The following is a 24686-nucleotide window of genomic DNA, read 5'->3' as shown; positions in this document are numbered from 1 at the left end:
CACAGAGGGGTCCTGCCCTCCTCTCACAGCCACAGCAGCAGCGCTGAGAGCAGGGATGCTTTGGCAGGAAGGGCAATTCCCTCTGGGGCTAAAGGGATTCTCTGCGGGCCGACCTGGCGCATTTTGGGGCGCGCTCTTTGACTCGGCCGTGGGTGAGCCAGCCCTGCAGGGATGCGGGGGGCAGCGGGGACCCCCCGAGCTGGGGAGGGCTGGGATGGGCCGGGAGGAGGAGGAGGAGGAGGAGGCTGAGTGCCGGTGAGCCGCTGTGCTCCCTACCTCTCACGTAAAGGTTAGCGGGGGACGAGTAGCGCACCCCGGCGCTGTTGCTGGCCACGCACTCGTACTTGCCCTGGTCCGTCTCCTCGCTGCTCTCGATCTGCAGCCCACCTGTGAGGGGACAAGACACGGCAGCACAGACACATCATCAGCCTCTGCTGGGGCTCTTTCCTCCCCCCGGGCTCACGCACGCCGGGACGGGAGCACGGAGCCCCCGCGGACCCGACACGGTGAGAAAATGAAATTCTCCCTCTGTGCTGAGCGTTGCTCTTTGTCCTGAACTCATCAGCAAAGGCACCAAGTTTTTGTGGCTTCTGCAATGCAGGCGTTCTGCACCAGAACTCCCGAAATCAGCCTCAATAATCCATATTACTGTGATCCCAGAAATCCATCAGCAGGCAGTTGACTTTCCCTTGCTCAATTTGAAGCAGTGACCATAAAAGTGAAAGGCTTTGTCACCCTCTGCCTGGGGAATTTCTATCGCTGCTGCCTTTGTTTTGTGCCCAATACCTGCTCCTCAGGAAGCCTGCTGGAGATAAGAGCCCCTGTGAAAAGCACCTTACTCATAGTAAATATTCCCCAGGGAAAACCCTGTAAATACTGCATTGGAACTTCAAAATTGCCTGCATGGTTTACATCATCTGGGCCAAAAGGATTAAGGCTTTTCTTAAACTTGTATATTATTGCAGGCTACAAGAATATACCCAGAGCCCAAACTAAAGATTCCTGTCAGCAAATATGCAGAGAGATGCAGCATGGAACTACATGGAAGAAAATTGCCTCATTTACCTCAGAAGGCTTCATCCCTGCAAAACTCCAGTTAAAATACATACTACATAAATAATTCAACAGGCTCTCAAATGTTTTATGTATTAGGAGTACATGATTATACTACAGATATGGACAGAGCTCACATGTGGTAAGACTCTTAACTCCCATCTCTGGAAAAAAAAAAACCCCACCTAAATATGAAAACCAAACAATTCCAGCTCAGTGTAATAGTATTGATAAAATCTTAAGTGAGAGGAGTGCAAATGAGATCATTGTTGGTTGCAGATAGAGCCTTTTCAGGAAGGAAAAAGCAATGTGCTCTCAGAGGAGGACACAGAGCTCACGTTCCTCCGCGTGTGCGTGGGTGGGAACGATGCTGGTGGGGAGATGTGGGGCTGGGAGAGGATTTGGGACAGGGCTGGGGTGTGAGTGCAATTCCCCACAGCATCCCCTGTGCCTGGGAGCTCCCAAAGGCAGAACAGAGGGAATTAAACCCCAAAAAACCCCACCCAGAGCAGTAAACCAAACAAAACCCATTCCAAAAGAATCTGCGGGTATTTCAGCACAGCAGGAGTTAAAACCCAGACTGGCTGGAGCTTCCCACTGAGCACCCAGCTGAGCATTTTTCATATGGAATTACAGCTCCAGCTCTGCTGTTGGAGAGCTCCACTTGGGTGGAAAGCTGCTGGTGAGTTTTCCCAGAAATTTCTGTTAATTTGGACAAATCTGTGGGTTGTTTCCATCGGTTCCTGATCCATTTTCTGAGCTGCTCATGAGCATCACTGGTCTGAGAGTACCCAGGGGAGGTGAAGCCTCACTCCAGAGCAGGAAGGGAAACAAGGACTGCAGGGAGCAGCTTTCCCTGGGGAACAGGGACTCACCCCTCCCTCCCTGCCCACTCCTCACCCCTGCTGGTCGAGGCAATGGCAGAAATGAGGCTGCAGAGAGGGTGAGGAGTGTTCAGCACTCGTCAGGAACCAACAGACGCGATGTGTGAAAACGTAAATCTCACCTACAGCACCTCCTGTTGCTTTTACCAGCAGAGAATTATGGAATTCTAAATGTGCCAGTGGAGATAAAAACCAAAGCAGGGTCTTCCAAGGGGTGCACACCCAACCCCTCCTGCCTTTCAGCTTGAGGTCAATTTTTGACTCCATTAAAGAGACAGAGCAGAAGCTACTTACCGTGGATCTTTCCCAGAGAAACCTAAGGGTAAGAGAGTGGGGAGGAAGTGGAAAGAGGCTCTGGAGCCAAACAAATGAGTGGGCTGAGATGGTAAGTGCTGAAGGTCTGCCTGAGCAAAGGACTGGAAAACTCCCATCACCATCAGCAGCTCGGGAGCACTTTGCACCAATCAACAGAAAGTCCTAAGTATTTACCAAGCTTTGAGAGCATTTAATGCTCGAGATAAACTTCAGTCCTTCATAGTCCTGGAGAGATTAGCTCTTAAAACTCTGCCATAAATCTGAGGCAGCGCAGCCGGAGATGTTATTAGAATAACAGGATCAGTATTACTGTGCACCCAGCAAACAAAAAAGGACATTATAACCATAGATAAAATAAAGACAGGTATAAAAAAGAAATATCCAGAGGTGAAGCAGGACAAGGAAACGTAACAACACCACGGATCTGTACTGAGCAGAGGGCAATGAAACGGGATCTGTGTGGAGAGAAGTGCTTGGAGAGTGGGTGAGTGAGTGAGCTGGGGGTGTCTTACCTCGGATCGGTGTACCTTCTGCAAAGAAAACAAAGAAAATGAGTGAAATGACTGCAAAACCCCAAACACCTGCACTGCCCGTGGGAAAAGGACCTGAGGCAAGGAAGACAGTTCCCAGTAGGAAACTTCTCGGTCTGTCTCATCTTAAATTACAGGGCACTGAAGAGGGCTTGGGATACTTTAGCGGGGTGTCCTTTCCAGCAGCCCAATCCAGCTGGCTGTTTGCAGAGCCTCCCGTGGCTCTTGGCTTCAAAAGGCCTCAGACTGGCTCCATTTTGGTGCAGGAATGTAAAGAAACCCCTCAGGCCCTCAGCTAACATCCCTATCTGCTACTCACTGAACACATTTACCTTCCCCACTCCTGGGGACACAGGGCTGTGCTAGCCCAGGCAGGGAGAGGGACACGTGGGCACCTTGCACCACATTAATCTGCACGTTTGGTCCCACCTTGGCTAGCTCCAAGCTTCAGCTCTTGGCCCAGATGTGTGAGCTCAGTGCCTGTGCTGCTCAGGACCTCTGGCCATCCCTCAGGGCACTCAAGAGGTGACAGGGCTACCTGGAACCTCCTGCAGTGGCTCTGGAGCCACCCTGATGCCAGTGTGGAGAGAAGAGCCCCGCTGCACTTGCCTGCTGGGTTATTTTATTCCAAGCCTGCTGGCTGCCTCTCCTTTGGGTTATTTCATTCCAAGCCTGCTGGCTGCCTCCTCTCTGGGTTATTTCATTCCAACCCCTCCTGCTGTCTGTCAGCGCCCAGCCCCGGGCAGGGCTCCCAGGTGGGAGGGAGTGACCGTCAGGGTAAAACCCCTGTCCCCCACCTGGGCTGGCAAGCAAACCATCTTCCTTTGAAAACACGGCAGGTCCTTTTGCTCACAGTGGCATTCAGAACTTATCAGAGAAGGGGGTTCAGCTGGTGGGTTTTTACCCCAATCCTGAGAACAGGGCAGATCCCGCAGGGCCAAGTTCTGCCTCTCGCCAGGGAGGGAAGCACGAGCTCCTCTGCAGTGGTGACACTGCTGCCACCCTGCAGCGCTGCCAGCCAGGGCTGCAGAGCACCTTAAATGACAAACACCAGCCTCTCACCTCTCCTCTCCCCTGGGGAGGAACAGCAGAGCTGTGATCCTGATTTACACACGGGGATAACTGAGGTAGAGGTGAAGCAACTTGCCCAAGGTCACGGAGGGAAGACTGGCAGAGGCAGGAACAGGAGTCAAAGCCTCCCCCGTGCCAATCTTCTGCCTTAATCACCAAAAACCCCTTCCCTCCTTATCCTTCAGCCCTGCTCATCCTTCTGCTGCGGTTCAATCCTCCATTCTCAGGATAGGAGGTAAAAATATACAGATACTAAGTAGAGTTCACCTTTATTTTTCAAAGGAGCTAAGGGAACAGAGGCATTATAGTGTTAGGGATTAGACTCTAGTTAGACTCAGCTTCTAGTTATGAGGTTAGGTTATTAGCTAGAGAAAAGTTAGCATCTAGTTAGGGTTAGGAACTAGCTAAGGTTAATGAAGCAGGTTGTTAGCTCTCAGGACAAAGGTTGGAGAGACAGCGCTTGGAGGAGGTGGGGGAGCATGGCCTTGGGCAGACCCCCACCCAGGAGGTGGCAGGAAGGTTTAAAAAGCAAGAGAGAGAGAGAGAGAAAGCAGCAAAAGGTTACAGATCAATTCAGTGGAAATAAAAACAGCCTCTGATACATCCTTCTGTCTCGAAATTGGAGTGAAAATCTGCCATCTGTGGCACCAATATGGAGCAAGGCTAATGGGGAGAGGCTAGAGAAGGGGAAGAGATCCCAACACCACCCATGGCTCAAAAGCTTCTCTGGCCTTGGCTAAGCCTGGCAGTTTCCTGCACAAAATTCACTCTAATTGACAGCAGAAACACGCTGGGAGTTAGAGGTGTGCAAGCCCAGGCACAAGATCAGCATTGCCCTGGTGTCACTGCAGGCTGTCACTCCCTGAACCCCTGGGATGGGGCTGCCAGAGCTCTGGGGACAGCCTGGCCTGGGGACAGGCTCTGGGGGAGCAGGCAGTGCCACCCAGCTCTAACCTGGCACACAGGGAGGGGCAGGACAGCTCTGGGATGAGCCCCACACCAGAACTGGGGTGAAATGAGCTCGGGCAGCACTTTGGGTGCGGCGCAGACACAGATGGGAGATTTTCACTGCTGGAGTTTCACATCTAACCCGCTCCACGTTCAACACAGGGGCAGCAGGAGGGTGCTGGAAGAGGATGTGCGCTGGATTAATTATTCTGAGGGACTCTGAGAGGCCCTGGAGGGTTTGGTATGGGGGTGCAGGGGAGGCAGTCCATACCTGGTGTGCCTGCACGAGGCTGCCCGGTCTGGGGCACAGTGAGGGCACCTTTGCAGGACAACTACAGGGGAACAGCTCCCACTGGATGCTGACTTTGGGAGTGAAAAGCTGCTTCTGAGATGCTCCCTGCAGCCTTTTCACCCTGCCTTGCACAGCCTCCCTGGATCTCCAGATCTGCCTATCTAGGGCACATTTTGAGGCTGCGTGAGCCCAGATGGCCAGCCCAGGGTTTAGCAGCAGAGGCAAAAGGCAGATTAAAGGCCTTGCCTCTGCATTGCAAAGGCCCAGGATGGTGCCAGGCAGAGGTCCCTGTGCAGGTGTCCCCCTCTGTCCCTGGGGTCTGCTCTCCCACCAGCCCTGCCCTGCTCTCCCACAGGCTGAGCTGCCCACGGCTCCCCTGAGCCTGGGGAACAGGAGAGGAGAGGAGAGGAGAGGAGAGGAGAGGAGAGGAGAGGAGAGGAGAGGAGAGGAGAGGAGAGGAGAGGAGAGGAGAGGAGAGGAGAGGAGAGGAGAGGAGAGGAGAGGAGAGGAGAGGAGAGGAGAGGAGAGGAGAGGAGAGGAGAGGAGAGGAGAGGAGAGGAGAGGAGAGGAGAGGAGAGGAGAGGAGAGGAGAGGAGAGGAGAGGAGAGGAGAGGAGAGGAGAGGAGAGGAGAGGAGAGGAGAGGAGAGGAGAGGAGAGGAGAGGAGAGGAGAGGAGAGGAGAGGAGAGGAGAGGAGAGGAGAGGAGAGGAGAGGAGAGGAGAGGAGAGGAGAGGAGAGGAGAGGAGAGGAGAGGAGAGGAGAGGAGAGGAGGACAGGCAGCATTGCCATGGCAATGGCAGGAAACACGTCCCCACCTTCTGTCAGCCACGTGTGGCAACGTGTGTGTGCTGGGCTCTGTCCCCAGGGCTGCAGCAGCTCCTCTGCTCCACACGAGCAGGGTCCCTGCACTCTGCAGGGTGGCAGAGCTGCAGCCCCACATCCCTGGCACCAAATTGGACTTGGCAGGGACAGGGACACGAGCAGGTTCTGCCTTTTGGGGTTCTTCCCTTCCTCAACCCTTCCCCTCTGGCCTGTGATTTACAGCTTCACTTTGGAAATGCTGCACTGTCGCCGGCATCTTTTGTGAAAAATCCTTTCCTTAGGATTTTTCCTCCTGAGAAGCTGAGAGGCCTCAGGAAGAAAATGTAAGCAATGGTTATCTGCTGCTGTGGAATGCAACATGTAAATCTTTGATTAGCTCATGTTAGTTGTTTCTAATCAATGGCCAATCACAGTCAGCTGGCTCAGACAGAGAGCCCGAGCTACAAATCTTTGTTTTCATTCTTTCCTATTCTATTCTTAGCCAGCCTTCTGATGAAATCCTTTCTTCTATTCTTTTAGTATAGTTTTAATATTATATATATCATAAAATAATAGATCAAGCCTTCTGAAACATGGAGTCAGATCCTCATCCCTTCCCTGATCCTCAGATCCCTACAAACACCATCACACTGCACCCCCTATTCCTATTCTCCCTCCTCAAAATGCCAATAACCCCGTTAGATGTGAAACTCCAGGACCTCCTGCAGGTGTGAACACAATTATCACAGTTCCAGGGTACAAGCTATTGTGTAATTGGGGAATTCCAGGACAACTGTTGCTAAGATACCAAAAAAAAAAAAAAAATCTATCCAATGTTAGGAGGTTGATATTTAGCTGTTATCTCTTTATACAGATAAATTAATTAGAATTAGTATTACTAGTCTTTTTTTTTTTTTTTTTTTTGTAGCCTGCAATACCCCTGCAGAAATTAATTTAGAGGGCAGAACATCCCTACTGAAAGAGTTAGTAGAAGAAATGCAGAGCATGCCTCTCAAGAAGCTGTTACAAAGGAATTAGTTTAAAGGGCAAGGGTTACAAATCTGCACGTTAGCAGGTTTGGGGTTTTTTGGTTTGATTTAAAAAAATTTTTTTAATTGAACAAACTTACCAAAAGTCTCTGAATGTTAAATAAAAAGTGAAAAAAAAAAAAAGAAAAGAAAACTTGTTATAGCCAGTTATTTAGCAAACAGAAGACACACACAAGACACAAAGGTTTTAGTGTTTGAGCGCTGAGGAAGGTGCTGAAGTCTGCCTCCCGTGTCCCCCCTAGATGGCAGCTGAGCAGAGGACATTGCCTTTGCCTTCTGCTGTAAATGTCCCAAGATAAGCAGAAATATCCATTTTCCAAGGCCACCTAAACTCTTGTCCAAGCTGGATCTCTAAGGCTGAGATGTCCATGATGTCTAAGAGAAGCAGGAGCCCAGCCAGAGCTCCTTCCCATCCTCCTCTGGCTGCCAACTGAGCCTTGCACTCAGCCCAAGCCCCCAAGCATGAAAAGATTTCCAACTGCTTGGCAATTTGATCTGGAGATGGAAAGGGGAAGCAGAAACACCCACTAGAGAAAAGCCACTGCGGTTAATGATGTGTCCCCCTGCCCTGATTAGAGTGAAGATCCACATTCCACAGGGGCTCCTGGGATGGTGGCACTGTAATGGCCATGCTCTCAGAGGTCTGTTTGTACTGCCAGCCAAACATTCAGATTTAACACAAATGAGAAGCAAACCCCATCCCACAATCTCCTCGTCTGACATTTCACTTGTTCCCTTTAATGAGCTCATTTGTGTATCTGCACTAACTCATAATTGATAAAAATTCAGCTCCTCACAGCCCCTGTCCTCCAGCAGCATGGCTGTTACCCTGATGGCTTCATGGCCAGGGGGAATCTGGGTGTCTGTCTGTCCTGTCCCAGCCACACGCAGAGGGAACAGTCACTAAATCCCAGCCTGGTTTGGGTTGGATTGGATTAAAACCCACCCAGTGCCAGCCCTGCCATGGCAGGGACACTTCCCAGGCTGCTCCCAGCCCCAGTGTCACAGACTGGTTTGGGTTAGAAGGAACTTTAAACCCATCCAATTCCACCCTTGCCATGGCAGGGACACCTCCCAGTGTCCCAGGCTACTTCCAGCCCCAATGTCCCAGCCTGTTTTGGGTTGGAAGGAACTTTAAACCCATCCAATTCCACCCCTGCCATGGCAGGGACACCTTCCACTGTCTCAGCCTGTTTTGGGTTGGAAGGAACTTTAAACCCGTCCAATTCCATCTCCTGCCATGGCAGGGACACCTTCCAGACTGCTCCAAGCCCTGTCCAACCTGGCCTTGGACATTCCAAAGATCCACAGCTGCTCTGGGCACCTCTGCCCACCCTCACAGGGAGAACTTCTCCCCAAATCCTCCTAAACCTGCTAGCAGGAGGTGTTTTAGCAGCTGTGATTTATCTGCAGAGCTGCTCCTCCTTGCTCAGAGAGCTCTGTCAGACACCCTGCCCTGGTGCCACTGGGCACCCCAAGGACCTTGAACAGAGTCCCACTGGTGGGGGACAGACCCTGGTGCCATCAGCAGTGTCCTGGAGCACCCCCAGTGCCCTGCTGTGTGCTGGTGCCACCCTTCTGCCAGCAGAGTTTGTTTTCTGGAAAGATGAAGGTATTAAATGAAGGTCTGACCTTAGCAGCTCAAGCAGAGCTCGCCTCACTGAAATCCCACCCCCAAATCTGCCCTGACTCCCTTGCACAGACACAAGCACTGACACTGTGCTCATTAACAACCCTAATGCTGATATTCTGCAGTTCTGCAGGCCTTTCTTTGCACAAGGTTTGGAAGGCCACGAAAGCAGATGGAACTGGAGAGCTGGGAAGCCCTGACTGCCCAAGGATCTGCGCTCCCTGACACACAGGCAACAGGTCTGTGCCCTGCAGACTACAGGGATGCTTCAGGGCTCCACCAGTTTACTAATTTAAAGCAGCTGTAAATGAGATTAAATCTCAGCAGGTATCTTCTATTTATCAGAGGGGTCAAGGGTTCACTCTGAGGTTAATAAATTCACTGGAATAAAAAGGCAGCACTCAGGTGGCTTCAAGGAAAACACCAGATCAAACCCAGCTAAAGAGTAAAGGCATTCTAGCAAGATGATGAATGTATTAAAAATAATCTGCCTGTGCATTACTCACACTTCAGATCATGGTCACAGAGCATAATATAATTCTAGTTTACCTCTCATTATTTATGCTGAGTGATTTTTTTTATTTGCATTTGCCTCAGCTGTTATGATAAAACAGGGAGGTCAATCTCATCTGCGTTCGTGGGATTCAACAAGCCATTCTAATTCAACAAAGCAGCTTAAGGATCTGTTTGTGACTTTGCTTCACTGAACAAGGAGGCATTTATGCAGGTGTGTAAAAGCTACATTAAACTGCAGCTATGCTGAAGCTTTTCCACCAGTGGCTCACAGAACTTTGTGTAGAATCTTTGCCAAACAGGGCAAGAGAAAAGCCAGGTGTTTCCATGCCTCGCTGTGCAGATCCAGCAGGAATCAGAACTGATTTCTCCAGGGCCAGCAGAGATCTGGGCAGGAGCAGGTGGTTATCACTTTACTGAAGAACTTGTGAAAGGCCTAACATGAACAAATCAGCTCCAGCTGCCTCACCAAAGCCTCTGCTTTCCCTCTGCTTACAACAATGCCTTTCTTTTGCCAAAGATTCCTTCAAAATGAACCATGGACACCTTTCCTCTAGGCTGGGTCAAAGCAGTCAGCCCCAGCAGTTTGTGAAAAGGATTATTTCTTGGGTTAGTTTTTGTCAAAAGGTAGAACTTGCAAAACTTGTTTCATTTTTGCAGCTATCAATGGAAGTGTTTTATGAGTAGTACTCAAAAATAAGTCCACCTATGCCCTCCTTGCACACACTCTCACACAGAGAACTGGCAGATTTAACAAGTACAAAAACAGCTCCTGAAACGTGAATATTAAGAGATGTCACGTTGCCACACACAAAAAAAAAGCAAACAGAAAACAAACAAGAGAGACAGATGGACAAGCAGATGGGGAAAGATGGAAAACTGACAAGAGCCACGGAGCTGGGGTGCATCTGTTGGTGGAGATGGACTCCATGGGCAGAGGCACCGAGGGGTCACTCCAGAACATTCCCAAGAGCTCTCCAGGTGAGGCTGGGGACATCCTGCAGGAGCTGTTCTTCACCAGCACCTCTGAGGGGCTCTGCTCACACTCACACCATGGTGCTGGACAGCCAGGGGCTGCCTGAGCCCCTGCACCAGGTGTGTGTGGCCTGAAAAGTCGTGTCTGCCAGGGTGGTTCTGTGTTCCTTTGCCAGTTCTTGCTCTGAGGAGCAAACCCCAGCCCCAGGCAGGCCCCGGCTTCCCCTGAGTGCTGTGATCCAGGGAACTCATCTGGATGGGTTTCCCTGCTGTCATTCCCTTCATGCCAACTGGGCAGCAGAGAAGACCAGGAGGGCTCAAAGCGGAAACTCCAACCCCTCTTGGTGTAAAAATCCAAAAAGCTCAAACGCCCCAATCCACAGCAGCGGGGCCTGCATCTCTCAGCCCTCCCTTCTGCTTCAGCCATTATATTTTCTGAAAAATCCTTTCCTTTAGGATTTTTCCTCCTGAGAAGCTGAAGGCCTCAGGAACAAAATGCAAACATTGATTATCTGCTGCTGTGGAATGCAACAGGTGCATCTGTGATTGGTCTCATGTGGTTGTTTCTAATTAATGGCCAATCACAGTCCAGCTGTCCAGACTGTCTTGGTCAGTCACAAGCCTTTGTTATCATTCTTTTTCTATTCTTAGCTAGCCTTCTGACAAAATTCTTTCTTCTATTCTTTTAGTATAGTTTTAATACAACATATATCATAAAATAATAAATCAAGCCTTCTGAAACATCTGACAAGGAGTCAGATCCTCACCCTAACACCCCTGCCAACGCCACCACAAGTCCCCTCAGGTCTATATCAGCTCTCACTCCTTCAGGGTGAGCCCTTACCTGATCTCAGCTGTTTTATCCTGCCGTTGCTGGCGCTGGGGTCCACGGGCAGGAAATCCTTGAACCAGGTGATCTCGGGGTCGGGGTTGCCGCTGGCCGCACACAGCATCGTGGCCGTCCGCGTGCGCTCCACCACCTTCAGCTGCGGCCCCATGTCGATGTTGGGGAAGCCAGGGGGTAGCTGGTCCTCTGTGGGATGGAGAATGAAGGGAAAGGATTCAGCAGGGTGCAGTGGAACAGCCCAAGGAAAGGAGCACTGCCCTGTGCAGTGTCTGGGAAACACTTGAGCGCTCCAAGATGGAAAACGCGCGGCGCGACAAGATTCACCAGCTTCCTGTGCATTTTTGGGGGATTACTTCAGTGTCCCACGCGATTCTACATTAGCCAGGGTGTAGCTGGTCCTCTGGGGATGGAGAATAAAGGGAAGGGATTCAGCAGGGTGCACTGGAACAGCCCAAGGAAAGGAGCACTGCCCTGTGCAGTGTCTGGGAAACACTGAGTGCTCCAAGATGGAAAACGCGTGGCACGGTAAGATTTACCAGCTTGTGCATTTTGGGGGATTATTTCAGTGTCCCACGGGATTCTACATTTAAGTGAAACCTTTTAAAACCCTTTGGGGAATGGCAGAATGGAATTAGAGAGCCATTAAGGTTGGAAAAGGCCTCCCAGATCCACCATGTCCTCAAGTGCCACGTCAACTCATTTTTTGAACACATCCAGGGATGGTGACTGCACCAGGCAGCCTGTTCTATGTTTATTCATATCTGTGTTCTATGTTTATTCCCTTTCTCAGTGAATAAATGTTTCCTGATACCCAACCTGAGCAATTTGGAGCAACTTGAGGCCATTTCCCCTTGCGCCTCTGAGCAGTCACAGGTAACAGGAACCTTCCCCTCCAAACCTCCCAGCACAGAACACACTGCACAAGAGAAATAATGGAAGAACCCACGTGGAAATGCTGTGAAAAACAGTGGGACTGGCAGAGAAAGGAGAGGAAAATCCCCTCCTTCAGCTGCAGTGACCAGAGGGTACACACACACAACAGCAGCATGCCAAGTGCTGTCAGCCAGGGTGTGATTTTTGGGTTTATTAATTCTGAGTGGTGCTGCCCTCCAAGAACAGTGGCACCAGCACCCAGCAGAGAGGCTCAACTGAGCTTCCTGCTCCTCTCAGTGCTGCTCTTGCCTGCACTAATGAGGGTGAGGAGGGCAATCCCAACAATGCTGACTAATTTGTGGTAACCCCTACAAAACCCCAGTGCTTCCCCAGCAATATCTGACCCAGCCCCTCACTCTGGGATGGGCAGAGCTGTCTCATCTCAGCAAAGTGCATTTTTTCCCCCAGAACATGTTTGTGGGAGGGAAGCCTGGCAGGAGGATGCCAGCAGCAGGGTGAGGTTTGGGAGGGTTCCTCTGTCATCTCCAATGAGCTGTGTCAGGGAATCACAGCCCTGGGAGTCTGTGGCATGGAATCCATCCCAAAACAGGTGAGGGAACAGAAGGGAAATAATGCAGGGAATTAAAAAGAGGTGGGATTCTTCAAAAATGAACATCCATCACAACCAGCGCTCTGGTGACAGCGGTGGGAGCTCTCACAGTGGCACTGAGGTGGGGCTGGCCTTGGCTGGGAACAATCCTGCCAACTGCAAACACACCCAGAGCTTCTTTCCTAGGGCTGGCACATGGTGGATAAGGAAAAATTGAGCCAAATACAAAATGGCACAGCCCAGAGACAGCAGGACAAGGGAGAAACCCAGTGGTGGGTGCTTTCCATGGAATCCCAGAGTGGTTTGGGCTGGAAGGGACCTCAGAACCCACCCAGTGCCACCCCTGCCATGGCAGGGACACCTTCACTGTGCCAGCTGCTCCCAGCCCCAATGTCCAGCCTGGCCTTGGGCATTCCAGGGATCCTGGTGCTGCTCTGGGCACCTGTGCCAGGTCCTGCCCACCCTGCCAGCCAGGAATTCCTCCCTGGTATCTAATCTAAACCATCACTCCTTCAGTTCAAAGCTGTTTTGGTGCATCTGAAGCAGCTCTAAACCAGAATTTGGTATCATAAACTGAGGCTGTTCACACACATCTCTAACCAGGGACCGTCCCAGCCCCGTGAGCTCCCTGGGCTGTGCTGGGGCTCTGCAGGACCCCCCAAACCGAGCGTTCCTGCAGCCCCCAGCCCCAGCAGGGCAGCACAGGGGCTCTGGGGATTGCTGTGCCTGTGCTCAGCTCTCAGGCAGGCTTTAATGGCCCTCCCTCCCTCCCTGCTCTCCCCCTGCAGCCGTGGGAGGCTGAGCAGCCAGAGCCGCATTGGCTGCAGATGACATCACTATTGATCCCTGCTCTCCTCCTGCTTTCCTCCTGCTCTCCTCCTGCTCTCCTCCTGCTTTCCTCCTGCTCCCCGGTGATGCTGCTCCACCTGCTGCAGCCCCTGCCCCTTCCTGCACAGAGCGAGCAGCCCTGGTGGGGTGTGTGTGCACATGAGTGTGTGTGTGCTGGGGGAGGCCTCTACAACCGTCATTACCGAGTGCTCCTAATTAAACAAAAACGTTCATCTTGCAGCACAATGTGCAGAATTCCTCTGAGTTTAATTAAAACAACTGCGACTGGAGGCGTGATCGGATTCGAGGATCAGAGGAGCAGGGGAAGCATCTCTGAACATCACAGGCTGCTCCCATTCAAGGGCTCACATTTCCTTCCTCTCCGGGAAGTGGAGCTGCTCCATCCCCTACCAGCTGGGTTCCCTGTAACAACGCAGCTACAGCCTCATTGCAATCCCCCAGGACGTGCACACACGTGCCCTGCCACCCTCCCCACCCACCCCAACACCCCCAGAGCTGGCCCTGAATAAACAAGGAACGGTTCTGGTTGTGAAACCTCCTCCTGAAGGCAACTGCAGGAACAAAAGAGGCAGGCACAAGCTGGAGATGCTTCAAGGGCACATCTGGGCAGCTGCTGCTGCTGCTGGAGCTGCTCTGGCTCCTGCAAGCTGAGCTTTCCTGAGGTGCAGCTGCCATGGGAAGGAACAGCCCCACATATTGTTCATGCTATGGGGAGAAGCAGCCCCACACCTTGTTCATGCCATGGGGAGGAGCAGCACCACACTTTGGTCATGCCATGGGAAGGAGCAGCCCCACACCCTGTTCATGGCATGGGAAGGAGCAGCACCACACCCCACACCTTGTTCACGGAGCTGCCATGGGCAGGAGCATCCCCACACCTTGGTCATGCCAGGTAAAGGAGCAGCCCCACACCTTGTTCATGCTGTGGGGAGGAACAGCCCCACACCTTGTTCAAGGAACAGCCCCACACCTTGTTCAAGGAACAGCCCCACACCTTGTTCATGCTGTGGGGAGGAACAGCCCCACACCTTGTTCAAGGAACAGCCCTACACCTTGTTCATGCTGTGGGGAGGAACAGCCCCACACCTTGTTCAAGGAACAGCCCCACACCTTGTTCAAGGAGTAGCCCCACACCTTGTTCAAGGAACAGCCCCACACCTTGTTCATGCTGTGGGGAGGAACAGCCCCACACCTTGTTCATGGAACAGCCTTACACCTTGTTCATGGAACAGCCCTACACCTTGTTCAAGGAACAGCCCCACACCTTGTTCATGGAACAGCCCCACACGTTGTTCAAGGAACAGCCCCACACCTTGTTCAAGGAACAGCCCCACACCTTTGTCCATCCCTGACTCAGACCCAGCTCCCACAGCCCCCCTGAGCTGGTGAAACACCTCAATGCCTCACTGAGCAAAGGAGGGTGAGAAAGAACAGGGGAGGAGGGATGAGGAGAGGCAGGGGAAGAGAGAGAGGAGCACTTCAGCTGTCATTTACAATAAATCCCACCTGGGGACACGTTCTGTGCCTGGACCCAGCCCAGCTGCACACACCCAGCCCCAGCCAGGGCACGGGGCTGCTCCGGCCCCCTGTCACTCTGGGTGTAGCTAATTAGCTGTGCTGGAAATGAGGATGATTAAGGAAGATAAAGAGGGTGTTGCTGTGCTCTTTCCCCCGCAGGGTGTACACAGTTGTTTAATAATTTAGAGGAGGAGGGTGTGAGCGTGAGCAGCCGTGCCATGGAGCCGGTGCACAGAGCCATGAGGATGCTCTGAAGGGAGGAGGAGGAGGGATTTTTCACTCTCCTCTGGAGATGTGGATGCTGGCCGGTCTCTACTGTCCTCATTCAGGGTGGAAGAAGCAGGAATCAGGATCAAAATCAGGATCAAAATCAAAACCCAGCACTCTCGAAGCTGTCCCTGCTCCTTTCATTATGTTTATGAGCACCAGAGCCGCCCTGTCCCCAGGTATCCTGGCACTGTGTGCCTTGTGGAATTACATCAACAAGTTATTTCCACCCAAGTGTCTGTCCCTGTGCCTCAGCTCTCTGTTACTGCCCAGCCAAGACAATTTTAATGCAGGGAGGAGTCTCAGCCATGTGCTCTGTCTGTCGATTCCATTTCTCTGGAGCTGCAGGTTCCACTGTGAAAGCCTAACAATGCTATTAAAACTTGTGGGCTCCCAGGCAATAAAGGCACCCTCAGATATGTGTGTGCACCCCAAAGCAGGCAGTGCCTGTGTTCCCTCCTCTAACGTGTCCCCAGGTACCCTCCTTCCACAGGCATCTCTGGTAAAATTACTTTGATGTTATTCAGGAGCTACAGAATTAATCTGCTGTCAATGTCACCCAATTTTCAGGTCACTACAAGGAAAGCAAAACAAGTCAAGTTTGAAGAAAGGCTGCCAGGAATTTTCCAAATGGCGAGGTAACATTTTGGAGGGGGCAGCTTCCCTTTCCCATGGGACTCTCTGCTGAGCATCCAGAGCTGCTTCTTGTTTACCTTTTGTGATTTAAAGCCAACAATTACAAAAAAAAAAAAAAAAAAAACCCAAAAAACAACAAACCACAAGGGATGGGGAGTCCACAACCTCTCAGTCTGTATCTATCCCAAGAGATGCAGATACTTTAAATTTATAATTCTATTTAATTACAAATATTATTAATTTTAATATCTTTATATATTTTATATATTATAATTTTAGATAATATATAATATATAAAATGTATTTATATATACTTATATATTTATAAAAATATAAAATATAGAAATATAAATTTTTATATTTTTACCTCTTAATTTTAAATTTATATATTATATTTGTATCAATTTATATGTAATATAAATATTAATATAAATAATAGGAAATATTACATATATTTATATATATAAAATTTAAATATCCTTCTTGGCAGTGGGCAGCTTAGAGAATCTCCACCAACTGAGGGCTGGGGTGCCTCTGCCAACAACCTTCCTTCCTGCCTGAGCTACAACGAAAAATAACAACAGCTGGACTCAAAACCAACTGGAAAATGCTTCCCAAATCCACTTTCTTTCCTTTTCTCCGAGCCCTGCAGCAGTCAGGTTTGCAGCAGTCTCTCCAGCCAGCTGTGGAAGAACAGCCAGTGCCCAGAGCCCTCCCAGAGTGGGATCCCAGAGAAGCAGAGCAGGAAGGACAAGCTGGGAAGGGACTGAGTTGAGCAGTGTCCATCCCAGCTCTGCTGCTCAGGGGTTCCCCAGGGTTTCCTCTCCTGCAGTTTCCTGTTTTCAAGTGAAGATTTTCAAGTGAAGGCATGTGGGTTTCCACCAGGGTCTGATCCAGGAGTAATCATACAGGGGCTTACGCTCAATCCCTTCAGCAGGGAAGGATGTATTGCTCTCTCTTCTGAAAGAGGAAATATTTTCTGTGCTATTTGCTGTTAGGAGGCTGAGGACATGCTGCAGTGCTGGAAGTGCAGGAAGGCCCCCCCAGGAACGCGTGGGATCACAGCAGCACAGGCTGCACAGCTGCCCCAGAGCCCCCCGAGCTGCTGGCAGCAGCTGGGCTCAGGTTTGCACCCTGCAGAGTGTGCCAAGGTAACAGGTTCTGCCAGTGACGGCTCCCATCCATCTGCAGGCTGTGGAGCAGCCCCCTCTCCCTGCTCAGCACCAGCTCTGCAAGCCAGAGCAGAGACACAGAGGAGGAGGCTGAGCAGGGAGAGAAAAGACAAACAGGAGAGTGGGTGAGTGCAGAAGAGGGGAGGAACAGGAGAGGAGTGGATGCCAGCATGCTCACTTTGTCATTGTGCACATCAGTGCCTTTGGCTCGGTGCTTTTCACTTCCCCGGCACTTGAAAACGCAGATAAAGAGGAGACAAACTGCTGTGGGAGAGCTGAGGGGTGATGGAGGATGGAGTCATTCAAGGGGTAAAAACTCTGAATATCACTGCAGGGGCAGAGCCTTCCCTTGCCACTGCTTGCAGCTGAATTTAAGGGGTACAAGCTCTGAATATGACTGCAGAACCTTCCCTGCCACTGCCTGTAGCTGAATTTAAGGGGTAAAAACTCTGAATATCACTGCAGGGGCAGAACCTTCCACTGCTTGTAGCCGAATTTACGGGGTAAAAACTCTGAATATCACTGCAGGGGCAGAACCTTCCACTGCTTGTAGCCGAATTTATGGGGTAAAAACTCTGAATATCACTGCAGAACCTTCCCCTGCTACTGCTTGTAGCTGAATGTAAGGGGTAAAAGCTCTGAATATCACTGCAGGGGCAGAACCTTCCCTTGCCACTGCTTGCAGCTGAATTTAAGGGGCACAAGCTCTGAATATGACTGCAGGGGCCCTTCTCCCAGGCTGTCACAGCTCCAAAGGAATCCATGGGAATAAGTGTGAAGAATAAGGCTCCCACCCTCTGGGATAACCACAGTTAGACACACTCCTGTCACACTGCACCGTTCCAAGCTCCTGACAGCTCCATCCCACCACCTCCCTCCAACAGAAGGTTAAATGCCACGCCAGGCACAGGAGCTGCACACACATCTAAGGCACCTACACAAATCTGTCAGGCATGACTGGACCACGGCCCCCCACGCTCCCAGGCAGCCAAAATCCTGACAGCACAGAGCCCAGGCAGGGACATTCCCAGCTGAAAAGGGAGGCTGGGGGCTTTGCCTTGTGCCCCTCGTGTCGGGTGTGAATTCCCTGCCGCACTTTGGGGGGGGGGGTCACACACCAATTCTGCTCTGCAGCTATGAAGGATGTGCTCGTTGCCTGCTCAAACATAAATATCCAAAATTTATGGACATTTATGGATTTGAGCTGCTCCTGGAGGGAACACTGGAGTTTCTGACTGCCCCATAGGCAGAGCTACCCCTTGGCCCCGTGGGGCTCCTGCCTGCAGCTCCTGGGATTGTTCACTGCAGAGAGAATGGCTTTTACTGCTGCTGATGCTCAAACACCCATGGCTTCATCCACAGCCAAGCTAAATTCCCCTTGGGAGCTCTCAGGCTCCAATCCACCACCCCAATTCCCACCAGGATCACCTGCACTGCCCTGTGCTTTGAACAGAGAACATCTCTGGGTGCTCCAAACCCTCAAATGGGTCACTTTTAGCACCCAGCCTCGCCCACAGTGATTTTGGGGATCTCCAGGGCAATAACAGCAAACATCCAGAGGCATCCAGAGCAGCAGCATGTTGTTCCCTCCCCCACATCCAGTTCAGGGAGCATATTTCAAGCAGATGACACGAGGGAGGCATCCATGTAAACATCCTCTGTAACGGGGACAAGTGGGAAAAAGAACCAGAACAAAATGGAGAAGGGAATTGTTTTCTTGGAGAGTGCACAGAGCCAAGGACCTCTGGGAAGAGGGGAGAAGCCCAGAAAGGCACAACAGGAATCCTGCACAAGGAAAAACGTTTGTGCTGCTACCAAATGTGTGAAAGCCCATGCAGATCCATAATAATGGCATTAACCCCAGCCCATTAAATGATTCCTCAGTGAGGGTTTTCCTGGAGCTGCATTTCTGTGTGTAATGGGGAGCTCCTGGTGCTGCTCCTGAATCTGGGGAAGGAATTTTTGGAGGGGAGGAAGATCATAAGGGTGATGGAATAATTCAGGGTGGAAGGAACCCCAGCACATCGTCAGTCAAAAACCCCCTGAAGGGAGGTTTAGCTCAGTTTCTACACAGCATTTTTATTCCTCTTGGGGGTAAGAGTAGCAAAGAGATCTGATGGGTCAGAACAAACCAAACCAAACACAACAAAATCCAACAAAACCAACCAAACCCAACGAAATCCAACAAACCAAATCCATCAAACCAAATCCGACAAACCCAACCAAACCCAAAAACCCCAACCAAACCCAACAAACCAAATCCAAAAAACCCAACTGAACGCAACAAACCCAACCCAACAAAATCCAATCAAACCCAACCCAACCCAACAAACCCAACCAAACACAACAAACCCAACCCAACAAACTCAACCCAATCCAACAAACCCAACCAAACCCAACAAACTTAACCAAACCCAACAAAATCCAACAAACCCAACCCAACAAACCCAACTCAAGAAACTCAATGAAACCCAACAAACCCAACCCAAAAACCCCAACCAACTCAACCAAACCCAACAAACCCAACTCAACAAACCCAACCAAACCTCCAAACAAGGAGGATTTTGTACTTCAGCCATGGGTTTTTGACATTCTTCCCAGCCAGATGGGGCAGGTTCTTACCTCGGAGCACGGTGAGCTTGGCGTGGACAGTGACCTCCCCATGGGGGTTCTGAGCAACACACTCGTAAATGTTCTCATCCCGGGGGGTCCTCAGGGGCTGGATCCTCAGAACAGCTCCTGCACTCTCATCAAACTCAATGGTCTGGGGACAGAGAGAGACACACACAGGATCAGTGCCCCGGGCTGCTGCTTCTGAGAGACACCAGACACACATCATCAGTGCCACAGCCAAACCCTGCCAGTGATCACTGACCCACCAAACCCCCAGGGTGCACCTCAAAAGCTCTGAGAGAACAAGCCATGGTGATGGGGTGTGGGGGTGGATGCTCAGAGCACAACTGGGGTGAAGGAGGATGAAACAGACCAAAGGAAAACAAAATAAAAATGGAGCCCTGCCTTGTTCCTCCATCTGCAGGGGCAGCTGACAGCACAAAGCTCCTCTGAGCACACAGCTGCCTGGCAGGGCTGAGTCCCACAGCAAATTCCACAGGATGACCTCCCAGTCCTTGCTCCTCTGCTCTCATTTCTATCTAAACAATGCCAATTGCTTGGGTCTGGCTGCCAACAACTGCAGTGTTTACTCCAGACTGTCCCAGAGTTGAAATGCAGAGCCACAGATGGGTATGAAAGGTGCATTTACAGAGCTGAAGCACCACCAGCTTAGCTGGGGTTTCTTAGGAAAGCAGGAAGTTATATTACATCCCAGGAAGGGAAAAAACACAACGAAACAAAATAAAAATCTTCAATAACACAACTGAGCCAAGTTCTCTCTTGCTTTGGAACAAACCCAGCTGTTGACATGGCCAAGAGCTTGCACTTCTCTCCTCCTGCTGTTAAAACTCCTCCCCTTCCAAATTTCCCTTTATTATCAGGCCTGGGGGTGGCCAGAGAGGAGCAGGGGCTGCTTTGTGTCAGTCTCTCCTCCCAGTGACACCAGATTTCAAGGGCATCTCTTACCTCAAACCTCTGAGAGTTCACTTTCTTCCCTTTCTTGTTCCAGGTGACCCTTGGCTTTGGGTCTCCAGTGGCTTGGCACACGAAGGAGGCCACCCCTCCTGACACACCAATTTGGTCCACAGGCTTCTTAATGAACACAGGGGGACCTTGGGGACAGAAAGGGAACACCATCAGTGGCACTCACAAAGACAGACCCCAATAAACACGGTTTGTAGTTAACAGTAGTGGTGTTGTTGCTGCTATTCTTAATGATCCCAGTTGAAATTAAACCTCTTGGCCTTTTTCAGAGCAGCCTTTACCTCCGCTCTACATATGAATTAGCTCCAGCAGAAAATGATGAAGGGCCTGATCCTTCAAAGAGATTTCAATGTTGCAAAACCTCTTTTTACTCCTGAAAAGTGGACTTTTAAATTGTTTTGTACAGGGGAAATTGCCCTTGCAAAAGGCACCTAATGAGCATCACCAGAAGCTGGTAGAGCTGAAAACAACACTTAGAAACAGTGAATTGCACTTCCCAACCCCTTGGAGACACCAAAACACCAAGGAACAGGGGAGATTTACAGGAACAAAGCCAGGAAAGGGCAGAAGGTGGGAGAAGGACCTTGAAATAGATGCCCAGCACGAGACTCCCAGAAAAGACTCCCATGGGGAAGGCTAGGGCCAAGTTTACAGATAGTTGGGTGGCTGGGGTGAACATGTAGGGTAGTAGTCCTAGAAGGTTAATGAGCAGGAGTAAGATTATGAGGGATGTTAAAATTAGGGCTCATTTGTGTCCTTTTTTTATCTAGAGAGAGCCAGGGTCTCCTGCAACCTCCCCAGAGCCAGCAGCAGGGCAGCAATGCCTCAATACACCTGAAAAAAAACAACACCTGAAAAAAACAACACCTGAAAAAAAACAACACCTGAAAAAAAAACACCTGAAAAAAACAACACCTGAAAAAAAACAACACCTGAGCCCTGAGCACCTCTCCCTCAGCCACTCCCTGGTCCCACCAGCATCCCCCTGCCCTCAGAGCAGCTCTGCAGGGATGGCAGAGCCTGGCATGGGCTCTCTGAGGTGCCCACAAGGCCAGCAGCATTTATGCACAGCCCACATTGCCCCCCGCCCTCTGGAAACCCTCCTTTCATGCTCTAACCTGTTTTCCTCGAACGCTTTCCTCTCGTCTCGTTAGTTTAAAATTTATTGAAATATTTAAATCACAAGGCCAAACAGCTGTCTTCAAATAAAATCACTCAGATCATAAAGCTGCCGTCTGTTTTCTTGAGGAGAGCAGAGCATGTGACTCTGAGATGTGTGTATTTATCTGTTCATACTCAGGGGGCTATAAAATAAGATGCAAACAGCTTTCCCCCACGGGGGCAAAGGGGAAATGAGGAGAAGTCTCCAGGGTCTTTTAGGGGTCAGAAGACAAAAGGAAACCTTCTCCCCTTCCCTGGCCAGCAGTATATAAATAAAAGGCACTGAGCAAGCTCATGTGATGCAATCAAGCATTTGTTTCCATGCTGGAGGTAAATACAATTTGCTGGAGCTGTTTACGTCCCACCGAATGCTGTGTGTACAAAGCAGTGCATTTATAAATATCCAAATCTATATTTAGAGGTCAGAGCCTTCTTTGCAATGTTACAGCTAAAGGTTATCAGGCAGGTCCCACTGGAGGAGCTGGCGCTGGGGGATCTGTCTTGCATCTGAGAAAGGCAAAACCCAAACTTTGCTCCAGGCTAAGATATAAATGCTCACTCTGGCCCTGACTTCCTTCCTGCCCTCACCTCCGCTCGATATCTGAAGGGTTTGCAGAAGTCAATGCTGAAGGTACAGCTAAAAACATCCAGGGCTTTTAAGAACACTTTATTGATGCGAGTTCATTTCCTAAAATAAAAGCCCCTAATAAACCTTAATGTCACGTATACATTTAAATGGGTGCAGGCTGCCTGATGAGAGCTGAGACGAGGAGAAAAACAAGGTTCTATTTCCGTCCTCAGAACGGGATGGTGCTTTAAAAACCCACTGAATTTGGAGTCATGGCTCAGCATCCCTTTGTGGGGTCAGGGTGGGGTGATGGGGGCTGAGCTGGCTGTGCTTGGGGCTTTTCCTGAGCTCCTGCAACTCCCAGCTGCCCACAAGGAGCTCAGTGTTACACACAAGGAGCCAAATAAAAAACCCCCACCACCCAACCCATTGGATTTTACTGCTCGCTTGGAAAATGGGTGAGAATCAGAGCTAAAGTGTTGATTTGAAAATTGCCCTTGTATGGAGAGATCCCTCCTGGTTCCTGTGGACAGAGAGAGATCCCTCCTGGTTCCTGTGGACAGAGAGAGATCCCTCCTGGTTCCTGTGGACAGAGAGAGATCCCTCCTGGTTCCTGTGGATAGAGAGAGATCCCTCCTGGTTCCTGTGGACAGAGAGAGATCCCTCCTGGTTCCTGTGCCCGTGGACAGAGAGAGATCCCTCCTGGTTCCTGTGGACAGAGAGAGATCCCTCCTGGTTCCTGTGCCCGTGGACAGAGAGAACCCTTCTGGCAGCTCCACCAGCACACAGGAACAGAGAGATCCCTCCTGATTTCTGTGCCCTTGGACAGAGAGAGATCTCTCCTGACTCCTATGGATAGAGATCCCTCCTGGTTTCTGTGCCCTGGTCTCTGCAGGAACAGAGAGAAATCCCTCCTGGTTCCTGTGGATGGAGAGAAATCCCTCCTGTGCCCTGTGTCCTGGGAGAGAGAGAGAGAGAGAAATCCCTCCTGGTTTCCATGCCCTGAGCTCCAATGGCACATGGAGAACAGAGGCTACAGGAACCCTCCTGGTTCCTGTGCATGGGGACAGAGAGAAATCCCTCCTGGTTCCTGTGCCCTTGAATAGAGAGAGATCCCTCCTGGTTCCTGTGCCCTTGAATAGAGAGAGATCCCTCCTGATTCCTGTGGACAGAGAGAGATCCCCCCTGGTTCCCATGCCCTGAGCTCCGCTGGCACATGGAGAACAGAGAGATCCCTCCTGCTTCTCATGCCCTGGGCTCCACAGGATTTTGGGGCTCAGGTGAGAAGGGTGAGGGTCTCCTCCTCCTCCCCCAGCCCGCAGGACAGGGCTGCACACCCAGGCAGTTCCTCACCAAACACAAAGATGCTGCTGCCTCCTCTCCCCTCTCCTCCTTCCCCCGTCCCTGCGACACCAAGGCAGGAAAAGCCACTGGAACACAGTCGTGTAAAAACCAGCCAGCATCTCCCTGTGAGGATGACACAACAGGCTGGGAGCTCTGCAGCAGCGAGGCTGGAGGGGTGTAGGAGTGGGGAGAAGGAGGGGACAGCTCAGCCTTTCCACCAGAGCCCCTCAGGAGGGGCTGCCACGCTGGATGGGCGGTGATGGACGAGCAGCGAGGGAGACAGCCCAGCCACCATATGCCTGTCTGAAACATCACAAAACACAGACAGGGAGAGGGATGGGGAGCCCAGAGGTGCTCTGAGGGGTGGGAGACAGGCAGGAGAACAAATGAGCTTCACAGATCCGAGCTGACAACTGATGGCAGCAGGGGGAGAAGAAGGAAGAAGCAGTTATGGATGGGCACCGCGTCCCTGCCTTGCCCACACGCCCGTCCTGCTGACCCACACAGAGCTGCAGCTCCTTCCTGGCCGGTGACCAACCCTCATTATCCCACTGGGGATGGAGCAGGCTCTCCCTTGGTCCCCAGAGTGCCCCAGAGCTGAGGCTGCAGCAGGGGTACAGCAGGGAGGGCATTTTCCTGCTGCCCGATGAGCTGCCCTGCCCACCAGCACAGCCCTCCTTGTGCTCATCATTCCTGTTCCACCTCCAGCAAATCACCCATGTGCTCATCATTCCCCTCCACCTCATCATTCCTTCACCTCCAGTGGTCTGAGCCCCACATCCCCCATGGAGAACCCACTTGGGAGCGTGCCCATGCTGCAGGAGAGGCAGAGACAGCTTCCATCCTCACCCAAAACCACCCAGTAGAAGGAAATTCACCATTTTGTGCACACACACACACACACAGCTCCACCTCTGAGAGCAAAAGTAAAAGATGAGACCACGAAGCCACTCATGGCCGATGTTATTTTGCTTTTAGCTGCACAACCCAGCGAGCTGTTCTGGGCTCCAGAGCGTTCCCATAATTGGGATTCTGGCTCTGGTGCCAGCCCAGCTGCCCTTGGGCTCGCCCTTGCTGCACCCCCAGCTGCCACACGAGGCAGGGGGGTGACAAGCCTCATCTCTCACACCTGTCTGTCTGTCTGTCCTGCCCCAGACACCACACGCAGCTCGGAGCAGGGCAC

General features: G+C 51.2%; 1 protein-coding gene across 1 annotated transcript in view; it reads right to left on the bottom strand.

The window, feature by feature from the left end:
• The window catches only part of PTPRS (protein tyrosine phosphatase receptor type S), a 129312-nt gene that overhangs the window by 59068 nt on the left and 45558 nt on the right, over positions 1–24686 (bottom strand). The window contains exons 3-6 of the mRNA XM_059489748.1: positions 20413–20558; positions 19456–19597; positions 10906–11094; positions 277–387 (exon numbers count right to left, since the gene is read on the bottom strand). Of these exons, the coding sequence (XP_059345731.1) occupies positions 277–387; positions 10906–11094; positions 19456–19597; positions 20413–20558 (588 nt within the window). The remainder of the gene's footprint in view (positions 1–276; positions 388–10905; positions 11095–19455; positions 19598–20412; positions 20559–24686) is intronic.

Source organism: Ammospiza nelsoni, chromosome 27, assembly GCF_027579445.1.
Source record: "Ammospiza nelsoni isolate bAmmNel1 chromosome 27, bAmmNel1.pri, whole genome shotgun sequence".
Classification (NCBI taxonomy): Eukaryota; Metazoa; Chordata; class Aves; order Passeriformes; family Passerellidae; genus Ammospiza; species Ammospiza nelsoni.
The sequence above is the reverse complement of the archived record's forward strand: the minus strand, read 5'-3'. Positions and strand labels throughout refer to the sequence as shown.